Here is a 22,575-nt window from a genome sequence, read left to right on the forward strand (position 1 = left end):
AGTTTTGGTTTTAGAATGAAGATTAATGGAGACAAATAGGTACCAAGAAGCTTCATCAGTTAGGTTAATCTGAAGTAGTGAAAAGTCTGTATCATACAGTGTCTTTAAAAACATTTTTATTACTTTCAAGCTTAATACAGTAATCTGCCAGTACAACTGCTTAGACTTCCTTCAATGAATAGATAGGTAACTTACATTTAAGGGGCGTGAACACCTCCAAAGTGCTTAAGTAAAAATTCATTCAATAGTTTGAACTATCTTCTCTTGATCTTGTCTAGAATACCTGATCATTCAGATCAGTAATTCCAAGCTAATGAGGTTTTACTTTATTCCTTACATTGTAAGAGACTGCCTTTTAAAGCACCATTTTCCATTTGGCATTTTACCAAGGTCTGTGTCCTTAGTTTTTTTATTGCTTTTTCCTCTCAATATAGGTTTCTATCTGAATTAAGCTGCATTTGGTTTGATGGCTTCTTGATTGTAAATTGGCACAATTATACCCCACTCTGTAGAGTAGGTACCAGTATCATGAGTTGAAAAGTAGTTGACTGTCACTTTGAGGTAAATTATGGGACAGTTCTTGCCAAGGGTACTAGCACTTGAATTTTTAAAAATTCCTAACCATTTAAATTGCTTTTATTGCAGAAGTTAACTAGGTCAAGTAAGGCCGTCTGTGGGCTTCCACTGAGTGTTTAAGCATTATCCTCGTAAGTACTGGTTTATCTTGTTCTACTAGAAAACATGAAAAATCATTTGGATGTTTGTATTTTTCGGGCCATTTAAAATTTTCAACTAATTATAATACCTAAATGAGACTCAAACTATTGCTAATTTTCAATTATGTGTTGATAACCACTTGACCTCAAAGACAGAACTGGGAGTAGATGAAACTGTCAATTTCTAGTGCGGCTTTATGCGGACAGATTGAAAATTTGGGTAAACTGGTTAGTTATCTTTTGTCAATCCATTCAAGTTTTTAGAGCTGGGTGTGATCTTGTTCTCATATTTGAAAGTGATACTTTTAGGTCAGCAGGGAAAGTTTACTTAGTTCTCTCCATCATCAGTGAGGTATTGCTCTTTTTCTCTGTCAAGGGTCATAAGTTTGCAAAATTGTTGTGGAACTGAACAAAAGGCCTGCATAGGATATAAACCACTCACCACAGATGCCACCAGTATTTCTCGACAGTTATGGCTTTTGAAGTATTAAAAAATCCAGTGAACAAAGTGAAAATTCAATTCCTCTGCTTACAACAAACATTTAAGGAACACCTGTTATATAGTTTGATAACATTCGTGATGCTGTGAGCTTTACAGACTTTTTAACTCCTCAGAAAAAAACTGAACTGAAAATTATGTGCCAATTTGAATACATCCAGATTCTCCTCTAAATATTCCCAGTATGGCATGCAAGCTAGCAGCCATGGCTCCCTCATGAAAACAGTTATATTGCTAGACCAGGATCTAAAGAGCTAGTAGAGGCTGCTAAATTAAACAAAGGGACAAACCTTCACAAACAGCTTAAATGTCTCACCAACACACTCTTCTATTTTCCAGTCCCTTTAACAGTGAGTTAAGTCCAGTCCTGGGTTGAGTAGGGTGGGTTAGATTTAATCTTATAAGTATTTAAATAGCTATTCTTGGGAATAATTAGTAAAATTAATTTATCCAGTACCTCAAGTATCCTAAGAGATTAAACCAAAGTTAACTCAAGACTTGCTACACCCTGGCCACTGTAACTGCAAACCATGTGTTATCTATGAAATTTATTTGCCTTTGTATATATTATTTATTTACCTTTAAAACAATCAGTTCTTTAAAAAAATGATGGAAACATTTTGAAAAACGATTGTTAATTGTGTTCAGACAGATCTCTAACCTGTTAGGAAGAGAAGTGAAACTCTAAGGTGGCACCTAGCAAATATTTTACTGGAAAAAAATTAAAAGTTGGGCAATGATACTCAACTAAATTTACAAAGCAGCATCTTTTTCTTAAAAAACAAAAACAAAAAAACCCCCCAAAAAACTAAAGTTAAAAAAAAAACCAAAAACAATCCCCCCTTTACCACCTTGAATTACAGACTCAAGACAAGCAGCTTAGTACACCAACAAGGAACAGTGTGATAAATTCTCCTTCTGACCACATGTTGTCATCAGTCTCAAATAGGTAAAAGGCACTCAACTAATGTGTTACATTTTAAGGCTTTTTTCCCCTAGGAGTAAACTTTCACTAATTAAAATGTTCTCTAAACCCTCTTTATTAAACAGGGGGGGTGGGGGGAGAGGGTGCCTGGCACACAGCACACGGCTCACGGGATCTCAGCTCCCTAACCAGGGATCAAACCCAGGCCCTCAGCTGTTAAAGCATGGAGTCCTGACCACTGGGACCACTGGCAGTCGCTGTAAACCTTCCTTTTGAAAGGATCTGCTATACTTATCCTCTGGTCACCTGCCTTTAAATTACTACATTTCAAATAAAATGAAATTCTTAGGAATCGTAATGCTTTCAACTGGTGATAATAAGGAAGAAACCTATGGTTAAATATCCCAGAAATTTATTTAATGTTTGCTTGATACATTTTATATAGAAAGGTTGGAACTATTCACTTTGGGTGCCTCTGGTAAATCTCATGGAGGCACTAAACTACAAAGGGGTGCCAATCTGGAGATATCAGAAATGGAAATCATAAGCCAAATTTATGTCTCGTCTTGAAGATCTGTCTCTAGTGAAATCAGGCCACTCCCTTAAAAAATGCTCAAGGTTTTGGAGCTACTGTGTGTAAACAGCTAACATTTAGGAGGGCAGTTCATGTTTTGGTCTGTTGGAACATTTAAATACTTAGAAATAAAAAATATTCAGCTTTGAAGTTTTCAATACTGGAAAACTTTTAAGTCTAGGATTTACAGCCAGGAAGGCTGCTTTGTGTTCCTTAAACTGGACTCTGTTTCCCACAAAGTTAATCTTCAGCTTTGGCTTCCATTTCTTCTGCATCATCATCTCCATCCACTTCTGCATTTTCTCTCTCAAGCCTCTCCAGCTGCCTTGCAAGTTCGGTCTCATCTGTATCTGTGACCACTTTGGGCTATGGAAGCAAAGACACAATTTCAATGTGAATGTAGTTAAACACACACAACTTCAGTTTCAATACTATTACTGCCTGGTATTTTAACTCTTATTCTGAGCACTGAAATACTACCAATAAATCCCATGAGATAATAAAAGTGAAAATATATATTGGCTGTATAGTGGCTATATCTTTCAAACACACAAAAAGATGACCTGTAAAAATCCATCTTCTGGCTTCAAAATTTCTTCCACAGAAGAAATTTATTTTGAAAATTATATATGAAAATTCAGTTTTGTTCTTGTTGAGATAAGAAAAACATAGGATGCTATTGTAGTTCCTCACCTGAAATCAAACTTCAAGCATTCCAGATTCTGACAATAATCAATCCTTTCTTTTTTCAGTTATTTTCATTGTCTTTATTTTTTTCACTTTGGGGGATCAGTGACCACAGTCTTGAATAACCACCCCGTGATAGTTCTTATTTACTTTTAAAAACTCTTTTAGGAACTCGAGTCAATGACTATTTTATACTTAGAGGACTTGTAGTTTTAAACATATCTCATGTTTTGTAAGTCACCGATCAGATATTTAGAAGACAAACCAGTTACATGACTGAAACTTCTTAAAAACTTTAATAACAAGGCAAAAAAATCCTAGTATTGACCTCACCTCCATTTGAACATTGAAGACTCCCCTCTTCTCCTCAATTTTTTCTTTTATAACAGCCATAGCTTGATTGAGGACAGAGAGGCCTTCTGTTCTCTCCAGGGTGGTTGTAGTCATTACATACCGAGGAGGAGCTATTAGGTTAATCTAAGGAAGACAAAAATTCAATTATGAATGTACCTACAGACCACGTAACAATTAGGATGTTTGAGAATCATTTTGCTAATCTGCTGCTTTAAAAACAAACCATCCCAAAATTTACTCCCAGTTCCAAAGCACGGCAATTTCGGGTAGTTTGTTAATATAGCAGAGGCTAATTGAAGCTAATTGATACTATGATGTAACACAGTAGTAGAAGTAGTCTGCTGCATACCAAATATGAAGAATTATGACTTCTGGATCTTTGGTGGTTAAGCTAACTATAGGCATCACTGGCACAATGGATAATCTGTCTCTAAAACAAACAAAAAAGATTCCTATTTGGTTCTAAACTAAACCGATGGAAGAAATTCTTCTAAGAGATTCTGATTAATAGCCATCCAGTTAATTTTATTGCTAATGAAAAAGTCAGGCCAAATCTCCCGAAAGCTGTATGTGAATATAAGAGAATATATTGTCCTTTTCAAGATTCTATGAGCATAGTGGGCACTGTGACTACTTACTGTAAAGGCAGTTTAGCTGGTTCTTTGGCACTAACTACCGATAGGAATCTCTATCCATAGTGGCAGTAGCAGAAGCTACAACAAAAGCCTACACGTAATTGTAAACCTTCCCTAGAAGTATCATCAAGAGCCACTTTTAATAACACTTGATATGAAGTATGATCATTAAAAAAATCTGGATTTAATTTTGGATTAAGTGGATATATTTCAGTAGGGAGGGAGAAAACAACTACTCACCTTGATGGGCATGGTTTCTGTAGAACAATTCAAACCCGCTCTCAGAGCTTCTTTTACGGCATCGATGCCTTCATAACCATAACAAGCCACTTCAATATCTAAAATTACAGAAATTCAAAAGCTTATTCCAAAATAGGCAAAAAAAATTTAAGTTTAAAAAGCAATCAGAGATATGACAAATACTTATGAAAGCTTTCATCACCTTTTCAATTAGAAATCAACTCCAGCTATTAACTTTCATATTTAAAAATACCTGAACATGCAGGGACATCATATCTTCTCATCAACATCAAGCCCCTGAATGATGAAACTATAAAAAACAGACAAATCTAACAAACATCTTGAATTAGGGCTATATTTGGGTTGAAATCATAATTCCAACCCCTCTGTGCTTCAGTTCCTTATTTGTGAAATGGTTAGGAGGAGTGTGATGAAATCTGAATGAAATAACCACAGAGGCTTCCCTGGTGACTCTGGCCAAGGATCTGTCTGCCAATGTAGCAGACGGGTTCAATCCCAGATCCAGGATGCCAAGGAGCAACTAGACTAATGCGCCACAACAACTGAGCCAGTGCTCAGGAGCTGCAACTACTGAAGCCCAAGCACCCTAGAGCCTTTGCTCTGCAACAAGAGAAGCCACCACAATGAGAAGTCTGGACACTGCAACTAGAGAAAAGCCTGCACAGCCAAAGACCCAGCAAAGCCCCCCAAATAAATTATAAAAAACCAAAGTAACATAACTACAAATTGTCTAGAATAGTTTAAAACTGCATACTCTGACCCAGCAATCCTACTTTTAAGAATTTGCCTTATAGAACACCTGTATAAATGGGTAAGTCTATGTGTATAAAGGTGTTAAAATACAGTGTTTTTTGTAATACAGTTAGCTGACCCTTAACAATACAGCCTTGAACTACATGGTCTCCTTAACATATTGATTTTTTTCAAAAGTAAACACTACAATACTACATGAACCATGGTAGTTGAATCTTGGATGCAGAATCACAGACACACAGGACTGACGAGATTATATATGAATTTTCGAGTACACAGAGGGTGGGCAACCCTCTTATACATTGTTTAAGGGTCAACTATAGTAAAAAAGACTGAACATTCATCAAGAGGAGACTGGCTGATATCAAGGTTTATTATTCTATGCAATATTACCTAACATTCAAAATGAGAATGATCTTCCAAGTTCTACATGGAAGGGCAACCATGGTATACCAAATGGAAATAGCTAGTTGAAGAAAATGGTGCACACTATGATCCCATTCTTAGGAAAACATAAAAACTTATATCTGAACATAAATAGCATACATTCCTATACAGCATAGGTATAGAAAAAAATGCTGAAAGAATAGATCCCAAATTAACAGTGGTTAATCCAGAGGCATGGGAGGATATTACTGTATTGTCAGAATTTTAAAGCATGCACTAAAACAAAATAATCACTCCACCCCAAAAAAGGGCCAACTTAAGGTTAGCTGAGCTCATTTACTTGTGTCAATATATATGCATTTTACAATAACTCAGTAGAAGCAAAAATTACTTAATTTCTTTAGCTTTTCTTGCTGTGAAAAAACATTTACAAAAAGGTAGATGTTGATATAGCAACATATTCTTTGGTGAGGTTCATTATTTAATAGCTTTTCTGGTATATGCAAAATATTTTAAACAGCATTTAAAAAATCATTTACCTGCTCGAATTTTGACAGCCTGTGGGGTCAAACGCCTATTAATATTGTTAATGAGTACTTCCCGTTCATCTTCATTCAAATCTAAGCTATCCAAAATAGATGGATCTCTGAAAGAAAACACACACAACAAAATGTCAAGGTTACTTTACTGATAATTAGGACACCAAATGTAATATAACAGAATAATGTTTAAGAGCACAGCGTTTAGTGTCAGAAGAGTTCAAATCTTAGCTTCACAATTTAACAGCTTTGTGCTTGGGGGCCTTTCTAGATCTCAATTTCCAAATTTGTAAAACAAGAATAAAAACAGTGGATCTCACTGGACTGCAGAATTAAATGAGATAATGCAAGTGAAGTGCTTAGGCCTGTATGACAAAAAGAAAACACCCAAATGATCATTATTAAAAGGAAAATTTTAGAGATCTGACTAAAGCAAGCAATTTCATGTCTCCTATACAGGCATACCTTGAAGATATTGTGGGTTCAGTTCTAGACCACAATAAAGCACGTTTAGCAATAAAGTGAGTCACACGTTTGGTTTCTCAGTGCATATAAAAGTTACGCCTATGCCATACTGTTGTTTTCTGTTAAAAATACTTCATTCCTGAAAAATGGTAAGCATCATCTAAGTCTTCAGGGAGATGTAATCTTCTTGCAATAGTAACATCGAGGGATCACAGATTACAACAAAATAATGAAAAAGTTTGAAATATTGCAAGAATTGTCAAAATGTGACACAGAGACATGAAGTGAGCAAAGGCTGTTGGAAAACTGGCACCAACAGACTTGCTTGATGCAAGGATGCCACAAACCTTCAATCTGTAAAAAATGCAGTACTTGCGAAGTGCAATAAAGTGAATTCTGCTTATATATCTCACATCCCACTATAATTAAGCATATCCATGTAATTAGCAGTCCTTGCTTCAAGGAGCTCAAAAAGAACAAAAACATGGAAAAAAATAAAAAAACAAAAACAGAAGTGCATTTTTGCACTTCTGGGGTGAGGTGAGGAAGGTATCAGTGGGGTCAGAAAGGCCTTCAAGAATGAAGTGGCATTTCATCTGACCCTCATAAGGCCACAAACAGGGACCAGAGTCTTGTTCACTGGCATGTTTGTTGAACAAATTAACAAATGGAAAAAAAGAAATAATGACTAAAAGAATGATAGGATTTTAACAAGACTGTTTTAAGAAAATTCTGATATACTAAAAGACAAGCCAACAGAAAAAAAAAAAGAAAATGAGATGAACATGTTTCACAGAAGACAAATGGTCAATTAACATATGAAAAGTGGTCAACTTCCACCAACAACCAGAAACATGCAAACCCAAACAAGATACTATTGGACTCAATCTGTTTGGCAAAAAGAAAAGAAAAATCTGAGATATATATCAAATGTTGATGAAGAGAAATACAAACACTCATATAATCAGTCCCATGACTCAACAATTCTATTCTGAGGTGTCTATCTTAGAAATTTCCAAATGTGTACACAGAGACACGTACATGGATATTCACATAGCACTATTTGAAAAACGGGGGGTGGAGGAGGGGGATTACCTAAACCTTTTTTAACAGAGGAACAAAAAAAAAGGGCATATTCTCACAAGTAAATACTATATAGAAATTAGTATGAAGTAGGCATACACATATCAATTTGGAGAAATTGATAGATTACTGAAATTTACAGTAACAGCATTACAAGTAAAAATGTAAAGTATTGAAAACCCATCACAATGATAAATTTTGTAAATAAAATATTTTAAAACATAAAAAAGATTCTGTATGTACTTTTCATAATCTATTCACACATTTACATGTATCAATACCATAAATGATAATGACACACACATAATTTCAGAACAGTGGTTACCACTGTTGAGTGACCAAAATGGCTTTGGAGGCAAAAAACATTGTTTCCAACTATCTCAGAAATTTTAACTAAAAGGAAAAAAAAAAAATGAAGCACATGTGGCATTGAATTATCATGAGTTAAATCTGGACAGTTGCAACATGGCTGACGAAGCAAGAGAAGAACTTTAATGGTAATAAATGAAGATTAATTCGCTAGGATGAATGTTAATTTGTTAAATGTTAACGCAGAGCAGTAACGGAGAAGGTGCAGGAGGCAGAAGCTATAAGCAGGGCCAATGATGACAGCAAACCGAGGTAAGAGATGTACTGACTGAGGAGCCCAAGACTAAAGTCAGGGAGGACAGAAATACAAAGCAGTGCTTGATGCTCTAACAGCATAAACTCTGGACAGACCTAGAATGCTTGTGTTTGAATCCTGGCTCTACCATTTGGTAGCTGTGTGAACTTGGACAATTTAATCTCTGCCTCAATTTCCTCATCTGTAAGATAGGAATAATAGCACTTATACCATAGGTGGTTGTGAGAATTACATATATGTTTGCTGTCATAATTATTACTCTTCTCACCTTTCCCACAATTTGACATAAAAAAATTAAGTCACATGAGGGGAGGGGGTAAGGTGGAAGGGATCTGGAGCCTCAGGTGAGTAGGCATGATGGAGGCTCTAACAGTTCAAAGTCCATTCTGAGGCTGAGGCCATTCTGAGGGCTGAGGAGACTAATCTCCCTTGGAAGGACAAGGGTTGGCAAGTAACGATGCTGTGGTGAGGCTGCTTGTGAAGCGTTAACATCTAGAAGGAGTGGGAGGTGCAGAAGTAGAGACAGTAAGTACAGAGAACTTAAGAAGTCTGGCTGTTAAAAGGAGAGGACATTGTGCTTCCTACAGGAAGTAGAGGGCAGGTTGAAAAGTTTGTTTTTTAGTATAAATGGGAAAAATCTGAGCATATTTTTATGCTGATAGAGCAAAACCAATAAAGAAAAAGGCTGAAGACTCAAGGGAGGGAATAACAGATGGAGATGATATTCCTCAGGAATAGCTGGGCACAGATGGTTAAGATTAGTTTGAGAGCAGGAATGACCCGAATTCCCGTGTGACAGGAGCACAGAAGGTAATGACAGGTGGGACAGAGATAAGCTGGATGAGATAGTGGAAGGAAACGGAGGTGATCCTATGCAATGGCTTCTTTTTCAGGCAATGAGCGCAGCAGGTGAGAGTGAGGTAAGAGGGATAGAGTGGGTATCTGGGCAAGTGTGGAAAAGTTCTGAAACAGCCAATCTAAGAATGGGAGGAAGAAGTGATCAGGAGCAAAGAGGGTGTGGGGCAGCAGTTAAGGCCCAGCTGAGGTTGGAGACCATGAATATGCAGTGGCACCAACCTGTAAGACTGTGGTTTTTCCTAGCAGCACCCAGCAGTCTATAAGTGCAGAGAAGGCAGGAACATCGCTCCAAGGCTGGATGTAACAGAAGGAAAAACAGGGCAAAGCTCATGATACTGGCAAGAAGGTTGTTGAAATGATGGACCATGGTGTGTCTATGCTGAGTAAGAAAGATATGCTGAGTAAGAAAGAGAAGGCAGGAAAGGGTGAAAAGACAGGGAGGAAAGAAAGGGTCTGGAATCAGAGCTTGATATACAAATTAAGATGACAGAGTAGGACAGTGTGGCAGCTGGAAGGACAGGAGGCCGTGGTAAAAGAACAGAATGTGTGAATTAAAGATTTTGGAGGAGCAAATCCTGGTGATAGTAAGACCCAGGGTGAGGTCATGTGGAAAACTGGCTAACATGGCGTGGGCTGAAGGTCTAAGCAGCTGAGGTAAAGAAAACAAGAGATTACAGTTTAAATGAAATGTCTATGCCGGCCCTATGTCACCGAGGACAATCACAAAACTTGGAGAGGAAAAGATTTAAGGCAATGGTGTCAGATGTTTTAAAGAACTACCCAACTATGGAACACCAAATCATACAGGCTCAGCTTTAGAGGACTGGCCCATATCATAGGCCTTTTATACTAAAATATTTTTATCTAAATTTGACAAGGACTTACTACATGGATGTTGTGTTACTAAATGTCAGGCTCTCAACCTGTGTGCTAGGCCCAGCATCTGTAATACTGAGGGAAAAGCAGAGCTAAGGAGGAGTTCTTACGAGACTGCGTGCTTAAATGCATCATAGGCACCATATCCGGGTCTCTTGTACTTGTCATCGAAGACCCAGGCAGTCCTCTGGAACAGGCTTTCCAGTTGCTCATCCTTGGTGTATTCTAAGACTTCAGCAACATGACGAAGAATGCTATAAACCTAGAAAAAATATGAAGAGCACAACAATTCAAGGATAAGAGATCTATATGTTTTTTAAGAAAGAAATTTTTACATTTTAGAAGACAGCATATAAAAACAAACCTTTGGTTACTTTGATTAGAGTAACTCCTTAACAAAAGATTACCAAATGAAAACATTTTTTCCCCCATAATTATTTACTTTTCCATAACAATGAACTTAAGTGGGTGAACAAACACAGACAGCATAGCATTGATAGCCTAAGATCCAGAGCAAGTCAATTCTGGGCCAAACCAACCTCTCTGATTATGTTTCCTCACCTAGAAAAGGGAGATACCAGTAACTCTCCTTTTTATTGTAGAGAGTTCTTGCATGGATCAAATGTAAGACATTAGGACTACTATTCCACAAGAGATGCGGGCTCGGTCCCTGGATTGGGAAGATCCTCTGGATGTGGAAATGGCACCCTGCTCCAGTATTCTTGCCTGGAAAATTCCATGGACAGAGGAGTCTGGTGGGCTGCAGTCCATGGGGTTGCAAAGAGTCAGAAACAACTTAACAAAAACATACACTTACACACATACACACCCCCCCAACAACACCAACATGACAGCACAGAACCAGGATGGAGATTTTAGTATTTTTTTTGCTCTGTTATCATTTAACAATTATCCTTTAATCCTACCCATCTCCTACTCACTGCTGCTAATTTTTCTAATCTCTGAAAAATAAAAGGGCTCAAAGAAGAGAAAGTGTATTAAGAAAGAAGATTTCATCTTAATTACACACAAAAACTGACCAAGGGAAGGTGATATCATTGGCTATTTCATTCTAACATTGTATCATCCCAGTAAGATCTACTCATGTACTCATTTTACAGCATTTTCCAATAGCCTAGGGGAACAAAACAAAATGGAAATTTCCTAGAGACGTGCTTCTCAAATTTGGACTTGGTGGAACTTGAAAGATTTGGGTAATGGTCTCACGGCTTTTGTAATTTTACTCTTTTACCAGGGTTAAGCAAGATTTTAAAAATCTTCTCTTTATTTACAGTTTTCTTGTCATTTTACCTTGAAGATAAAAACACACAGGGCAGAAGAGAACAAAAGACACAAAAGAAGGATAAAGAAAAGAGAAGCAATGGAAACTCCCAATAAGAACTGAAGATCTAGGGAACAAAGGAAAATCTAAATAGGACCAAAGAACAGAAAAATACAGGAAGATGACAATGAAGAAATGACAGTTTTTGCTTTATTAGTGCTTACTGTGGATAAGTAGCAAATTAGAGCGAAAAAAAAAAGGTGTGTGAAGGGTGAAGACCCACACCAAGTAACAGGCCCCTTGCCTTGCTTTCAAACAAAATTCAAACACATTTTACAAACCTTATTTATTTTTTTTAGCACCCAAAAGCTGGTTGTCTCTGTGATCCTTACCCCAGAAGAGTTGAAAGTCAAAACTTACATGTTATGACAACCAAATCAGCTGAAATCACTCATAGTTAATTTAACATAAAAGAGCTTAAAAACACTAATGGTCTGGTACTGATCTGAGAACATTAGACTTCAGTGCTTTAAGGTAGTAACATCGTGAGACAACGGATGTCTCACTGAAGTCACACTCTTTTGAAATGAAGTCTTCAAATTATTTTCCTATATAACACAGAACTGAAAACGGAAATACAGATCCAGAAAATCTAGGTTTTTGTTTCTGCCAGCAACATGCCATGTAGATTATTTACTAAACAGATTGAACAGTGGACTAATTTGACTAAAAAATCAACTTACAGTTTTGGATTTGGTAAATTTATCTTCACATTTGATTGCTTCCTCTGGTGAAACTCTTCTTTTTGACAAATCAATATATCCTGTATGAGAAAAATGTGAAAACATTATTTCTCTCCAGGTATCAACAAATCACTGTGATAATTTTCACAACTATATTGCTGGGTTGGCATACTTACACTTATTCCCTACTTTAAATTTTATCAACAAAAAACTGCATAAGAAGTACATATATTATGTACAAGTATCATGTTTTAAAGTAAATTTTTGTCACCATGTAATGTTACCTTGGCAGAGGAAACTAATAATTTCAATTATCCAAATGAGAGCTAAAACCATGTCTATTAAGCATCAGGGGATCAACTGTATCATGTTTTCTGTATTCTTGATGTTCTGACATCTGTGGCCTGGCTGACTGGGAAAGAGACTCTGCTGCCCAGTACTAGCCAAGGGCTCAATGGGAGCTTTTCACATGCAAACCAACCAACCCAGAGCCCATGTCCCCAACCATCTCATCAAAGTTCCACACATCAGGCCAATACTCCCCCATGCCCTGAACCGAAGTAGGGCCAGATATCAGACAACCAGAGGCAGTCCCCATGCACCAGGCACTGCCCATACTATTCAGATGAGCCAACTGTAAACTGTTTACAACTACCTGCCTTGCCTTTCTCATGGAAACCTCAATAAAGGTCTGGCCTAAGGTTTCTCCTTGCTCCTTCTGCCTCCTGATCAAAACTGGTGCTTCCTAACATGGCTTTGCACAGCATGCTGGGTCCCCATTTCCTGGGAAACTTTAGTAATAAAAATCTTCTTTCAATGGCATGGCCACTCCATGTCACCAGTCACCTTCATAAATGAAAGTCCCATGGGCACAAAATGAGACAAGAAGTTAAATGTATTTTAAAGAATTAAGAGAGGGCGCCCCAGTCTTCACTGGAATGCTCTTTACAATAGCCAGGACATAAAAGCAACATAAATGTCCAACAATGGAGGAATGCATAAAGATGTGGTATACATACACAATGGAGTATTACTCACAGCTACCAGGGGATAAGATGGGGAGATAAATTGGAAGACCGGGATTGACATATATACACTACTACATATAACTATACTCAAAGCTCTATAATGGCTTATATGGGAAAAGAATCTAAAAAAGATTGGATACATGTATAACTAATACACTCTGCTGTACACCTGAAACTGACACAACATTGTAAATCAACTATACCCCAATAAAAATTAAAAAAAAAAAAAGAAAGAGAAAATGGTCTTTCACCTTTACCCACATTAGGTTGGTGCAAAAGTAATTGCAGTTTTGCACTGTTGAAATTTGCTGGAATACATTCTTAAATGTGGCTGTTATACATTATTTAAACATGCATTTATTGCTTTATGATTTTTGCTAATGAATTATTACTTGCTATTTATTTCATATGTATTTATGTATTTTAGACTATGGAAATAGTCTATGGAAATGATGTTAGATGAAAAACAAATCTGAGTGATTTTCTTATTCAAGTTCAAAATGGGTCATAAAGCAGGAGACAAGCTGCAACATCAACAACGCATTTGGCCGGAAACTGCTAACCAACGTACAGTGCAGTGGTGGTTCAAGAAGTTTTGCAAAGGAGACGAGAGCCTTGAAGATGAGGAGTGAAGATGAAGATCGGAAGTTGACAACAACGGAGAGTATCATGGAAGCTGATCCTCTTAAAATTACACGAGAAGTTGCCGAAGAACTCAATGTCGACCATTCTACGTTATTCGGCATTTGAAGCAAATTGGAAAGGTGAAAAAGCTCAGTAAGTGGGTGCCTCAAGAACTCACCACAAATCAAAAAAATAATCGTTTTGAAGTGTCATCTTCTCTTATTCTATGCAATTACAATGAACCATTTCTCAACTGGATTGTGATGTTGGGCAAAAAGTAGATTTTGTACAACCACCAGCGACGACCAGCTCAGTGTTGGACTGAGAAGCTCCAAAGCACGTCTTAAAAGTCAAACTTGCACCAAAAGTCATCGTCACTGTCTGGTGGTCTGCTGCCAGTTTGATCCACGACAGCTTTCTGAATCCCAGTGAAACCATTACATCTGAGAAGTATGCTCAGCAAATCTATGAGATGCACTGAAAACTGCAACCTTGCAGCTGGCATTGGTCAACAGAAAGGGCCCAATTCTTCTCTGCAACAATGCCCGACTGCACATTTGCACAACCAAAGCTTCCAAAGTTGAATGAATTAGGCTACGAAGTTTTGCCTCCTCTGTCATATTCACCAGACCTTTTGCCAACTGGCTACCGGTTCTTCAAGACCTTGACAACTTTTTGCAGTCGACAACCAGCAGGAAGCAGAAAATGCTTCCCAAGAGTTCGTCAAATCCTGAAGCATGGATTTTTTTTGCTACAGGAACCAACCAACTTATTTCTCTTTTGCAAAAATGTATTGATTGCAATGGTTCCTATTTTGCTTAATAAACATGTGTTTGAGCCTAGTTATAATGATTTAAAATCCAGGGTCCGAAACCATGCTTTTGCATCAACCTAATATCTTTCAGCCTAAATAACTTCCTTTACCATCTCTTATAATACAGTTCTGTCTTGTAAGAAATTCCCCTAGTCTATTTATCTGATAATGTCTTCATTTGATTTTTATTGCTGAATATTTTCTTTAGAAACAGAATTCTGGTTTGATAGTTTTCTTTCAGTGTTTTACAGATGTCATTCAATGCTCTGACCTTCATTATTTCCAATAAAAGAATGCCACTGTAATTTGTATTACTGTTCCCCCGTAAATAGCATCATTTTCCTTGGCTATTTTGAAGATTTTGTTTTTCAATAGTTTGGTATTCCTAGACGTGGTCTTAGTATTTATCCTGCTTCAGTTTGGCTGAGCTTCTCTAATGTGTAAACATTTTTTCTCCCAGCAAATATGGGACACTTCTGGCCATGGTTTCTTCAAATGTATTTTCTGCTTTTTCTTTCTCTTCTCTTCTTTTGGAATAAAGCTTTTGATTGTTAATAGGTTGCTCTTTTTTTCCTCTCAGTTCTTCAGATTGGTTCTTTTTAAATGAACTACCTTCAAATTTCAAGAAGCCTTCTGTCATCTTTTATCTGATGCTAGCCTATGCATTGAATTTTTTAGATACTAAAAAAAATTTCACTTCTAGAAATTGTATTTAGTTCTTTATGTGAGTTTCTAATTTCTCCACTAAGATTTCTGTTCACTCAGGTCCTTTATGTGAGTTTCTAATTTCTCCACTAAGATTTCTGTTCACTCACTACAAGTACATTTTCCTGATATCCTCGAGTAGTTAAAACATATTATTTAAAATGCTTATCTGCTAATTCCAACATCAGGGTCATCTCTAGGTCAGTCTCCACTGATTATCTTTTTCAAATGGGTCGTATTTTCCTGTTCAAATATTTAGCAATTCTGAATTGTATCCTGGACATTAGAAGATACGTGGCAGAGGATCTGAATTCCTTTAGGTTCCTCTTAAAGATACTGATTTTTTTTTTGTTGTGCACTCTGCATGGCTTGTGGGGGATGAGTTCCCCAAACAGGGACTGAACCCCCACCTCTGGCAGCAAAGGTACAGAGTCTTAACCACTGTACTACTGCCAGGGAACTCCCAAGGATACTCAATTTGTTTTAGCAGTTAACTTGTCTGAATTCAAAACTATACAGAGCTGTCTCCCCAGATGGAAAGCAAACAAAATTTGTCTAGATTTTTATCCTGTTGGGCTGCTCGCAGTCTAACCTCTACAAGTAGTTTCAGGAGTCAGCTATAGATTTAAGCCGAATTTTTATATATAAACTTAGGGGCTCTCTGTGTCTCTTTCTCTAACCCCAATCACTTTCCAACTGTTGTGGCTGTCCAGAATTCTTATCTCTGGCTCTTAAGCCATTAAGACTGTGGGTTTTCCTCTTTAGAATCTTCACTGCCCTGCTTAGAAGTGTCTATAACATGGCACTCAGTCAAAAGGCTGTAAAACTTATCCAGTGCAGTCCTGTCTTCCAAGTGTTAACTTGCCTTCAGTTTCAGCCTGCTTTTGGTTGCTCCCATTGTCTTTGGATAAAACTTACCACCCATTTAGATGCTTGCTTAGGGTTGACAGCAGTTATGTTGAATGGCTTATCCAACAGGACTTAAACTTCTAGTATCAGGAATGGATCCCCTCTATAGGATCTTCTGCACTTTGCTTTTTTCTTATCTTATCCTGGAGATCTTTTCATATCAGAATATTCAGATTTCATTCTGTAGAAAATTGTTTTGCCTGGCTGTGTCATGATTTATTTAACCACAATTTAGATTACTGTTTCATGTTTTTAATATACACTGTACAATGTTGTTATGAAAATACATTTTTGCATCTATCTACTGTACTTATACAAGTATACCCTTTCACTTTTTCTGACTGCAGTTGAAAATGTATTTGATTCCTTTTTGTGTATCTATTTCATATAATAGGAAAGCAATATAAGCTAAGACACCAGCTGAGGTCCTACTAGGGCAGTGATTAAGCACAAAATTAAAAGAAATCATCTCAGTCTTCAAGTAGTTTAATAAATGGGGGCTACGGAGAGTGCTACAAGTAAGTCATATCAAAGCATTTAGAATAATCAGTGTGCTAATGGCAGCACCTCTTAAGAGGTAATACAAGCTGTCTCCAAAGTTTATTATCTAAGATTATAATAAAAAGTCAGTTATGTATAAAATCATTCATTGGCAAAAGTATCAATTAACTAGATGGCTGAGGAGATTCAGAAAGACAAGTTCAGTCAGGGTTACTGACTAGTCTTTTAAGCAAGATGGTAACTACGTGACTGAAAGGAACACCTGACAGATTATAGCGAGACGGCTGAAACCAATCTTAACTATGTTAACTGAAGACAAAACCTACTCATTGGTATTGTACAATATATTTAGAAACAATGTGTTCACAAAGGTGAAGATTTACATGGGGTCCAAAGAAGGGGTACCCAATGAGTCACGACTCAGCACAGTGTGCACACTGCACACACTCGTGCGCACACACACACACACACACTGTATGAATAAATAACACAGTAAATAAATGAATACCTATTCACCTGTGCCTGAAAGATCCCAAAGGACCACAGGATCTGGGGGTCACAGACATTCTGATTATCAGAGAGACAGTATTCAGTTCTAGATGTGTCTTTTTTAAAGACATAAAATATTCCTAAAATTCATTTACTTTTACAAAAGCTAGTCCTGGATGAACTAATTAAACCACTAACTTAAAAGGTTTTGTTTAGGTGGTTAATTGGCATCCTTCTCTAACAACTTTGTATGTAAAAGAGTTTAAGTACAAAAAGAGGCATTTAGTTTTTTTTTACTGCAGTAGGCAATGCACAAAAAATATATTCTAAAATAAGTTTAACTCAGAAAAATTTCAGATATAAATTTAACATAAAAATATTTATTCATTATTACATTAATATTTATTAAGTAAATGTAAATGATTAAAATAAAAATTAAATATTCTTCTCATTTACCTTTTTCTTTGTCCACTCTAATAACAACCACACATTCATTCCTGCCAATTCGGATGAGTTTGTTTATAGAACGGATACGCCTTCTCGACAACTCACTCAGAAGAATCATGCCTTCGATGTTGTTGTATTCCAGCAAGCTGACATAAGCACCCATCTCAGCAATGGACCTTACATTCACCATCACTACATCTTCCACCTCAGGAAATTTGTGCTGATAAAATCTACAACTTAGACCCGGCATTCTGCAATTTAAACAAAAGAATCAAGTCAGTGTTCAGTTAGGGTCAACATAAAAAATATCAATTTTTCACATCTTGCTACTGGAAGAAGTTTTTAGTCTTCTCATCTCTTTAAACTTCTTAAACGGTGCTAGAAAACAGATGAATGTTTGGGAACCAAGCCTGAATTTTTATTTTGCTCCACATTTTTCTAAGACTTGCATGTTTCTCTACCATTAGTTTCAAAAGAATCGTAAAAAATAATGATCATTTATAAAGAATATAATATTATTTTAATACTTAATAATAAATGATAGAAAGCATCACTACTATTATAAACCTATCAGCAAAACTAAAGCTACTCTTCCTCCAAGTCGGCTAAGACTGGATTATCACCCACTATATAAAGGGAAGAGTTTTCCAACAAATTAAATCTTAACCCTAACCATATATCAAATGATATACTCTTATCATTTGTTGTTGTTGTTCAGTCTCCAAGTCATGTCTGACTCTGCAGCCCCATGAACTGCAGCATACCAGGCTTCCCTGTCCTTCACCATCTCCTGGAGTTTGCTCAAACTCATGTCCATTGAGTCGGAGATGCCATCCAACCAGCTCATCTTCTGCTGTTGACTGACACACAACTCTATCATTTATTTTAGGCAAAATTATAGTATCACATGTCACAACAAACACTAAAGATTAATCACAAAAGATACTAAATTTAACTAAAACGTATCCTTCTGAATTTTTTTCCTCTTAAGAATGAATTTAATTCACAACTACCATAATTTTTAGCTTCCACTTTTCCCATTACTTCCAAATAATCTTCTCTCTTGCTCAATAGGTATACTCAACCCTGAGAATCCTTTAGTAGATATCCCCACTACTATAAAGTTCAAGTTTCTCTTAACCTCCACACACTAAATATATTTAGAACTATTCCTTTTGATCCACCCAACCTATTTTAAACACCACTCCTTTTATGAGCCACAAGCCTACAATCATTCCATGAATAGAAATATACTTATAAAAGGAAGCTCTCAAATTAATCTCTGTTGGTAATTTTCATGTTTTTTTGATAACTTTAACTAATTTACTATTGTTAAAGTTCAGAATATAGGCAATAATAAGATCCCAAGTCCTATGAAAAATTTGTGAAAATTTACATACTAACTTACCACCTGTCTCAAAGATGGAACACTTACATCCAGCTCATAAAACACCAGAGTTCTGCTGCAGGGCAGTTTGAGAACTGCTAACTGCACCCACATATATCTTCCTAGTGGCTTACCCACTGACTTACACATTTTTCTGCTACCTACAGGGTCCTATATAATCTGGCCACTGCCTATCTTCCTGAAGTACCACTTTCCTCATAGTCCCCATTTTATAGATGAAAAATATGAAGCATGGGTTAAGCATCTTGTTCTGTCATATACTGTTAACAAGTGAATTTGAACCTGTAACGTTTGAATCCATAGTTTGTGTCTTATTCATTAGGTTGTATTTTCTCTCAACGTTATTGATAAACACACGACAGTTAGAAATACGTTAAACAAAAAGCACCATCAGTGTATACATTCAGTGCTAGAAAGTAATAAATTTTAGTATTAATATCGTGCTTCCCTGGTGGCTCAGATGGTAAAGAATCTGCCTGCAATGCAGGAGAACCAGGTTTGATCCATGCATCAGGATTATCCCCTGGAGAAGGGAATGGCAACCCATTCTAGTATTCTTGCCTGGAAAATTCCATGGACAGAGGACACATAAAACTTATTATTAACCTATTCTGTTTAATAAAAAATAAAGCTGCATATAACAGTGGTAGAGAAATATTTCTCTTTGAAGCTTGACGAAATAGGGATTTAGCAAATAAAGGGAAGTAGACATACAATGGCCAGAATTACCCACCAAGAAAGAGCTGAGCTGGCTGGTTCATTTTCAAAGAGGGCTTTTTTTTTCTGTTCTCAAATATCTGTATGTAAAGCACTAAAACATGAGAGCTAAAAACATTTCATACTGGGTATAAGAATAAACATTATGGAAATGTGTGAAACATTTTAAGAGATTTAACAAGTGCTAACCACTTTTACTCGCCAAGTTTCTTCAAACAGTAAAGCTGATAATTTTGGAGAAGCAAGATGTAATTTGATTGTAAAAGAACACAGGCAATAGTGTAAAAGAATTCTGAAGAGTGATATGGATGCCACTGCTTCAGAAGGTGCAAATCTCTTTGTAAAAGATAATGTAAATAAAGGAATACTGCTGATAGTATGTCATTCACAGTGAAAGACAGTACATAAGTACAAAAAAAATAATCTACAACTTCGCTCTCCTACTTACTAACTGTGGCTTAGGAATACTAATGTATTCCCATTAACTGTGTAGCTTCTAACGTGTGCCATGTACTTCACAGGTTTGTGGATGACATCAAATGAAATAATATACACGTACAAAGAGTTGGAAAGTGTAATGTGCTATACAAATATAAGATATTAAAAGGCAAAGGAAATATTTCTATTTTGTAACTTAATTCATTAAACAATTATTTTTATTATTAAAATAAAGTACTAAATGATTTCCTCAAAGACAAATGCTTACTAAGTACAACAGGAGCTAAAACCAGGTCATATGACACTAAATCCAGAGTTTAACCCACAAAGCCTCAATATGTCAGAGTGCTACAATACAGTATGTATTCTCCAGTAAAGAATCTTTCAAAATACAACAACTGAGCTCCAAGCTAATTTCAAATACCCTGCACCGTCGGTAATTTTGCCTGGTCAAATGGTAGGCAGGAGTTCTTAAATCACTGCGTGCTCCAGTCGTCATCATGGATACAGAAGTCCACACTCCCTTCCAAAGCAAAGCATGATGTGATAGAGGCAACCCTTGTGGTAATCCTAATTCGGCTCTAACACTTATCAGTTATGCTCTATGAATACTCGACTTTAGTACAGAAGTGCTAAACAAATAAAGCTTTTCAACTATTTCACTGCAGTTGAAACAGGAAGCACCAATCTCTAAAACCGCATCTTCTTGAGATCTTTTGAGAACCAGAAGCTCTCAGTTGGCATCCGATGTACTAAGAACAGGCAGTAAAGCTCTATGTAATTCCAAACTGCTCAAAGACACGGAGTTACAAGATTTTTTTTTTCCCCCTTGAGTAACAACTTCAATCGGAAGAGAAACCAAGACTTCTTTGCTACACTTTTCCCCCAAGAAACAATGTTTCTTGTTTACTGAACATTAAAGTAGACTAAGTCTGGGGTAGTTAACAAAAGGCACCTCAAATATCCATATCTTGTGTTTTTCAGTTCTGCTTAATCGGAAGACCACAGCGCTTAATTCTACAAGTCTGTTCTCAACCGTGCTGAAAATACGGCAAAATGATACGAAGAATGATAAACTCTTCAATAGTATCTTTTACTTTCGTCCTAAGGACTGACTCATTCTACAGAAACGCACAACTCCAGCGACAGGGTAACAAGAACTTCGATTTTTTAATATTAGTGCTCAGGTTAACAAACTCTTCTCGGATCTTCTCTTAACCCAACTCTTGTCAAAATCGTGGCCCAATCCACAGGTTCCTCAAAGTGTCCTGTCCGGTCACTATTGAGAGGTAGTATTTGCCGGGGCGGAAGAAGAGGGGGTGGGGGGAAGGATGGAATTCTCAGGCCTAGAGACAGCAAAGTGCTCAGCGTCCTGGGGCGGGGTGTCACGGCGTTCTCCCCAGGCCGCCCCACCTCAAGTCACCCCCACTATCAGCATATTGACAAGGCCGTCCCATCACTTGGCCCACTTGCCTTCACGAGATTCCTCCGTCCGTACCATGACACCTCTGCTACACGGGGAGGCCGACACGCAGCCGGCGGGTGGCGGCAGTCGTGTCCAGACACTTCCCGCGCGGGGACGGGAAAAGGAGGGGATGTTAGCCCCGGGGCCTACCCTCTACCGACCACCCACGTCCCTAGACACAATCAAAGTGAATTCCTGGAGAAACCGATCAGAGAGACTAGTCACCTGAGGTATGTGTGTGAAGCCCACACCAGGGTCCCACGCCACGCTCTTCAGTCGGAGAGATCAGACTCGATCCGCCCTCAGCAGCCGCCGACTCTCCTCAGCGTGCGCTTCGCTTACCCACACCGCGCATGCGGAACGACTCACAGCACGCAAGCGCCAACGGGAGAGAGGCCTCTCTTCGTCACTGACCATAGAGTCCAGGTCCTCCGAGAAAAAAGAATGTGGACCTTAGGAGGACCTGAAAAGTACGTTTTCTTGTTATCTTTAGCTTTCGCTAAGTAACCGTCAAGGCGCAGGTAAAAGGGAAGACTGATTCCTTGTCCCTAAAGCATAAATCCTCGCTGGAACCTTCAGTCAATCAGGAGGTGGCGCTGTGACCAAAGATGAAAACTGGAGAAAGAGAAGGAGTGTACTCTTACCTGTTCTTTCGCTTGGCGCGTGCAGAACCGACCGCAACAGCTTGGGAGGTGGAAGGGGAGGGGCTAGAAGGCGAACCGGAAACGAGGGGGCGATTCCGGGGTGCGCGCGCCTCAACATCCGGGC

General features: G+C 37.6%; 1 protein-coding gene across 2 annotated transcripts; it reads right to left on the reverse strand.

Moving 5' to 3' along the window:
• Positions 1-2,535: 2,535 nt before the first annotated feature.
• On the reverse strand, positions 2,536-22,533 carry EIF2S1 (eukaryotic translation initiation factor 2 subunit alpha). Of its 2 annotated transcripts, none has more exons than XM_061156847.1 (8): positions 22,452-22,533; positions 17,789-18,030; positions 12,263-12,342; positions 10,348-10,499; positions 6,331-6,437; positions 4,631-4,728; positions 3,735-3,878; positions 2,536-3,080 (listed from the first exon to the last, which is right to left on the reverse strand). In XM_061156847.1, exons 2-8 carry the CDS (start codon positions 18,027-18,029, stop codon positions 2,955-2,957), a joined length of 948 nt encoding a protein of 315 aa, XP_061012830.1. In that variant the 5' UTR covers position 18,030; positions 22,452-22,533; the 3' UTR covers positions 2,536-2,954. The 2 variants fall into 2 exon arrangements, with proteins under 2 accessions (XP_061012830.1, XP_061012831.1); XM_061156848.1 differs by lacking the exon at positions 22,452-22,533 and adding an exon at positions 22,033-22,197.
• Between the last annotated feature and the right edge of the window lie 42 nt (positions 22,534-22,575).

This window comes from Dama dama, chromosome 12 (genome assembly GCF_033118175.1).
Source record: "Dama dama isolate Ldn47 chromosome 12, ASM3311817v1, whole genome shotgun sequence".
In the NCBI taxonomy this organism is placed as follows: Eukaryota; Metazoa; Chordata; class Mammalia; order Artiodactyla; family Cervidae; genus Dama; species Dama dama.

Excerpts from the sequence above, each read along its gene's own strand:
- EIF2S1 (XM_061156847.1), bottom strand. The coding sequence starts at position 18,029 with ATGCCGGGTCTAAGTTGTAGATTTTATCAGCACAAATTTCCTGAGGTG. Across the intron at positions 12,343-17,788 it reads TAGAGTGGACAAAGAAAAAG|GATATATTGATTTGTCAAAA; the intron begins GTAAATGAGAAG and ends TTTCTCATACAG. Across the intron at positions 4,729-6,330 it reads GGCTGTCAAAATTCGAGCAG|ATATTGAAGTGGCTTGTTAT; the intron begins GTAAATGATTTT and ends CTGTAATTTTAG.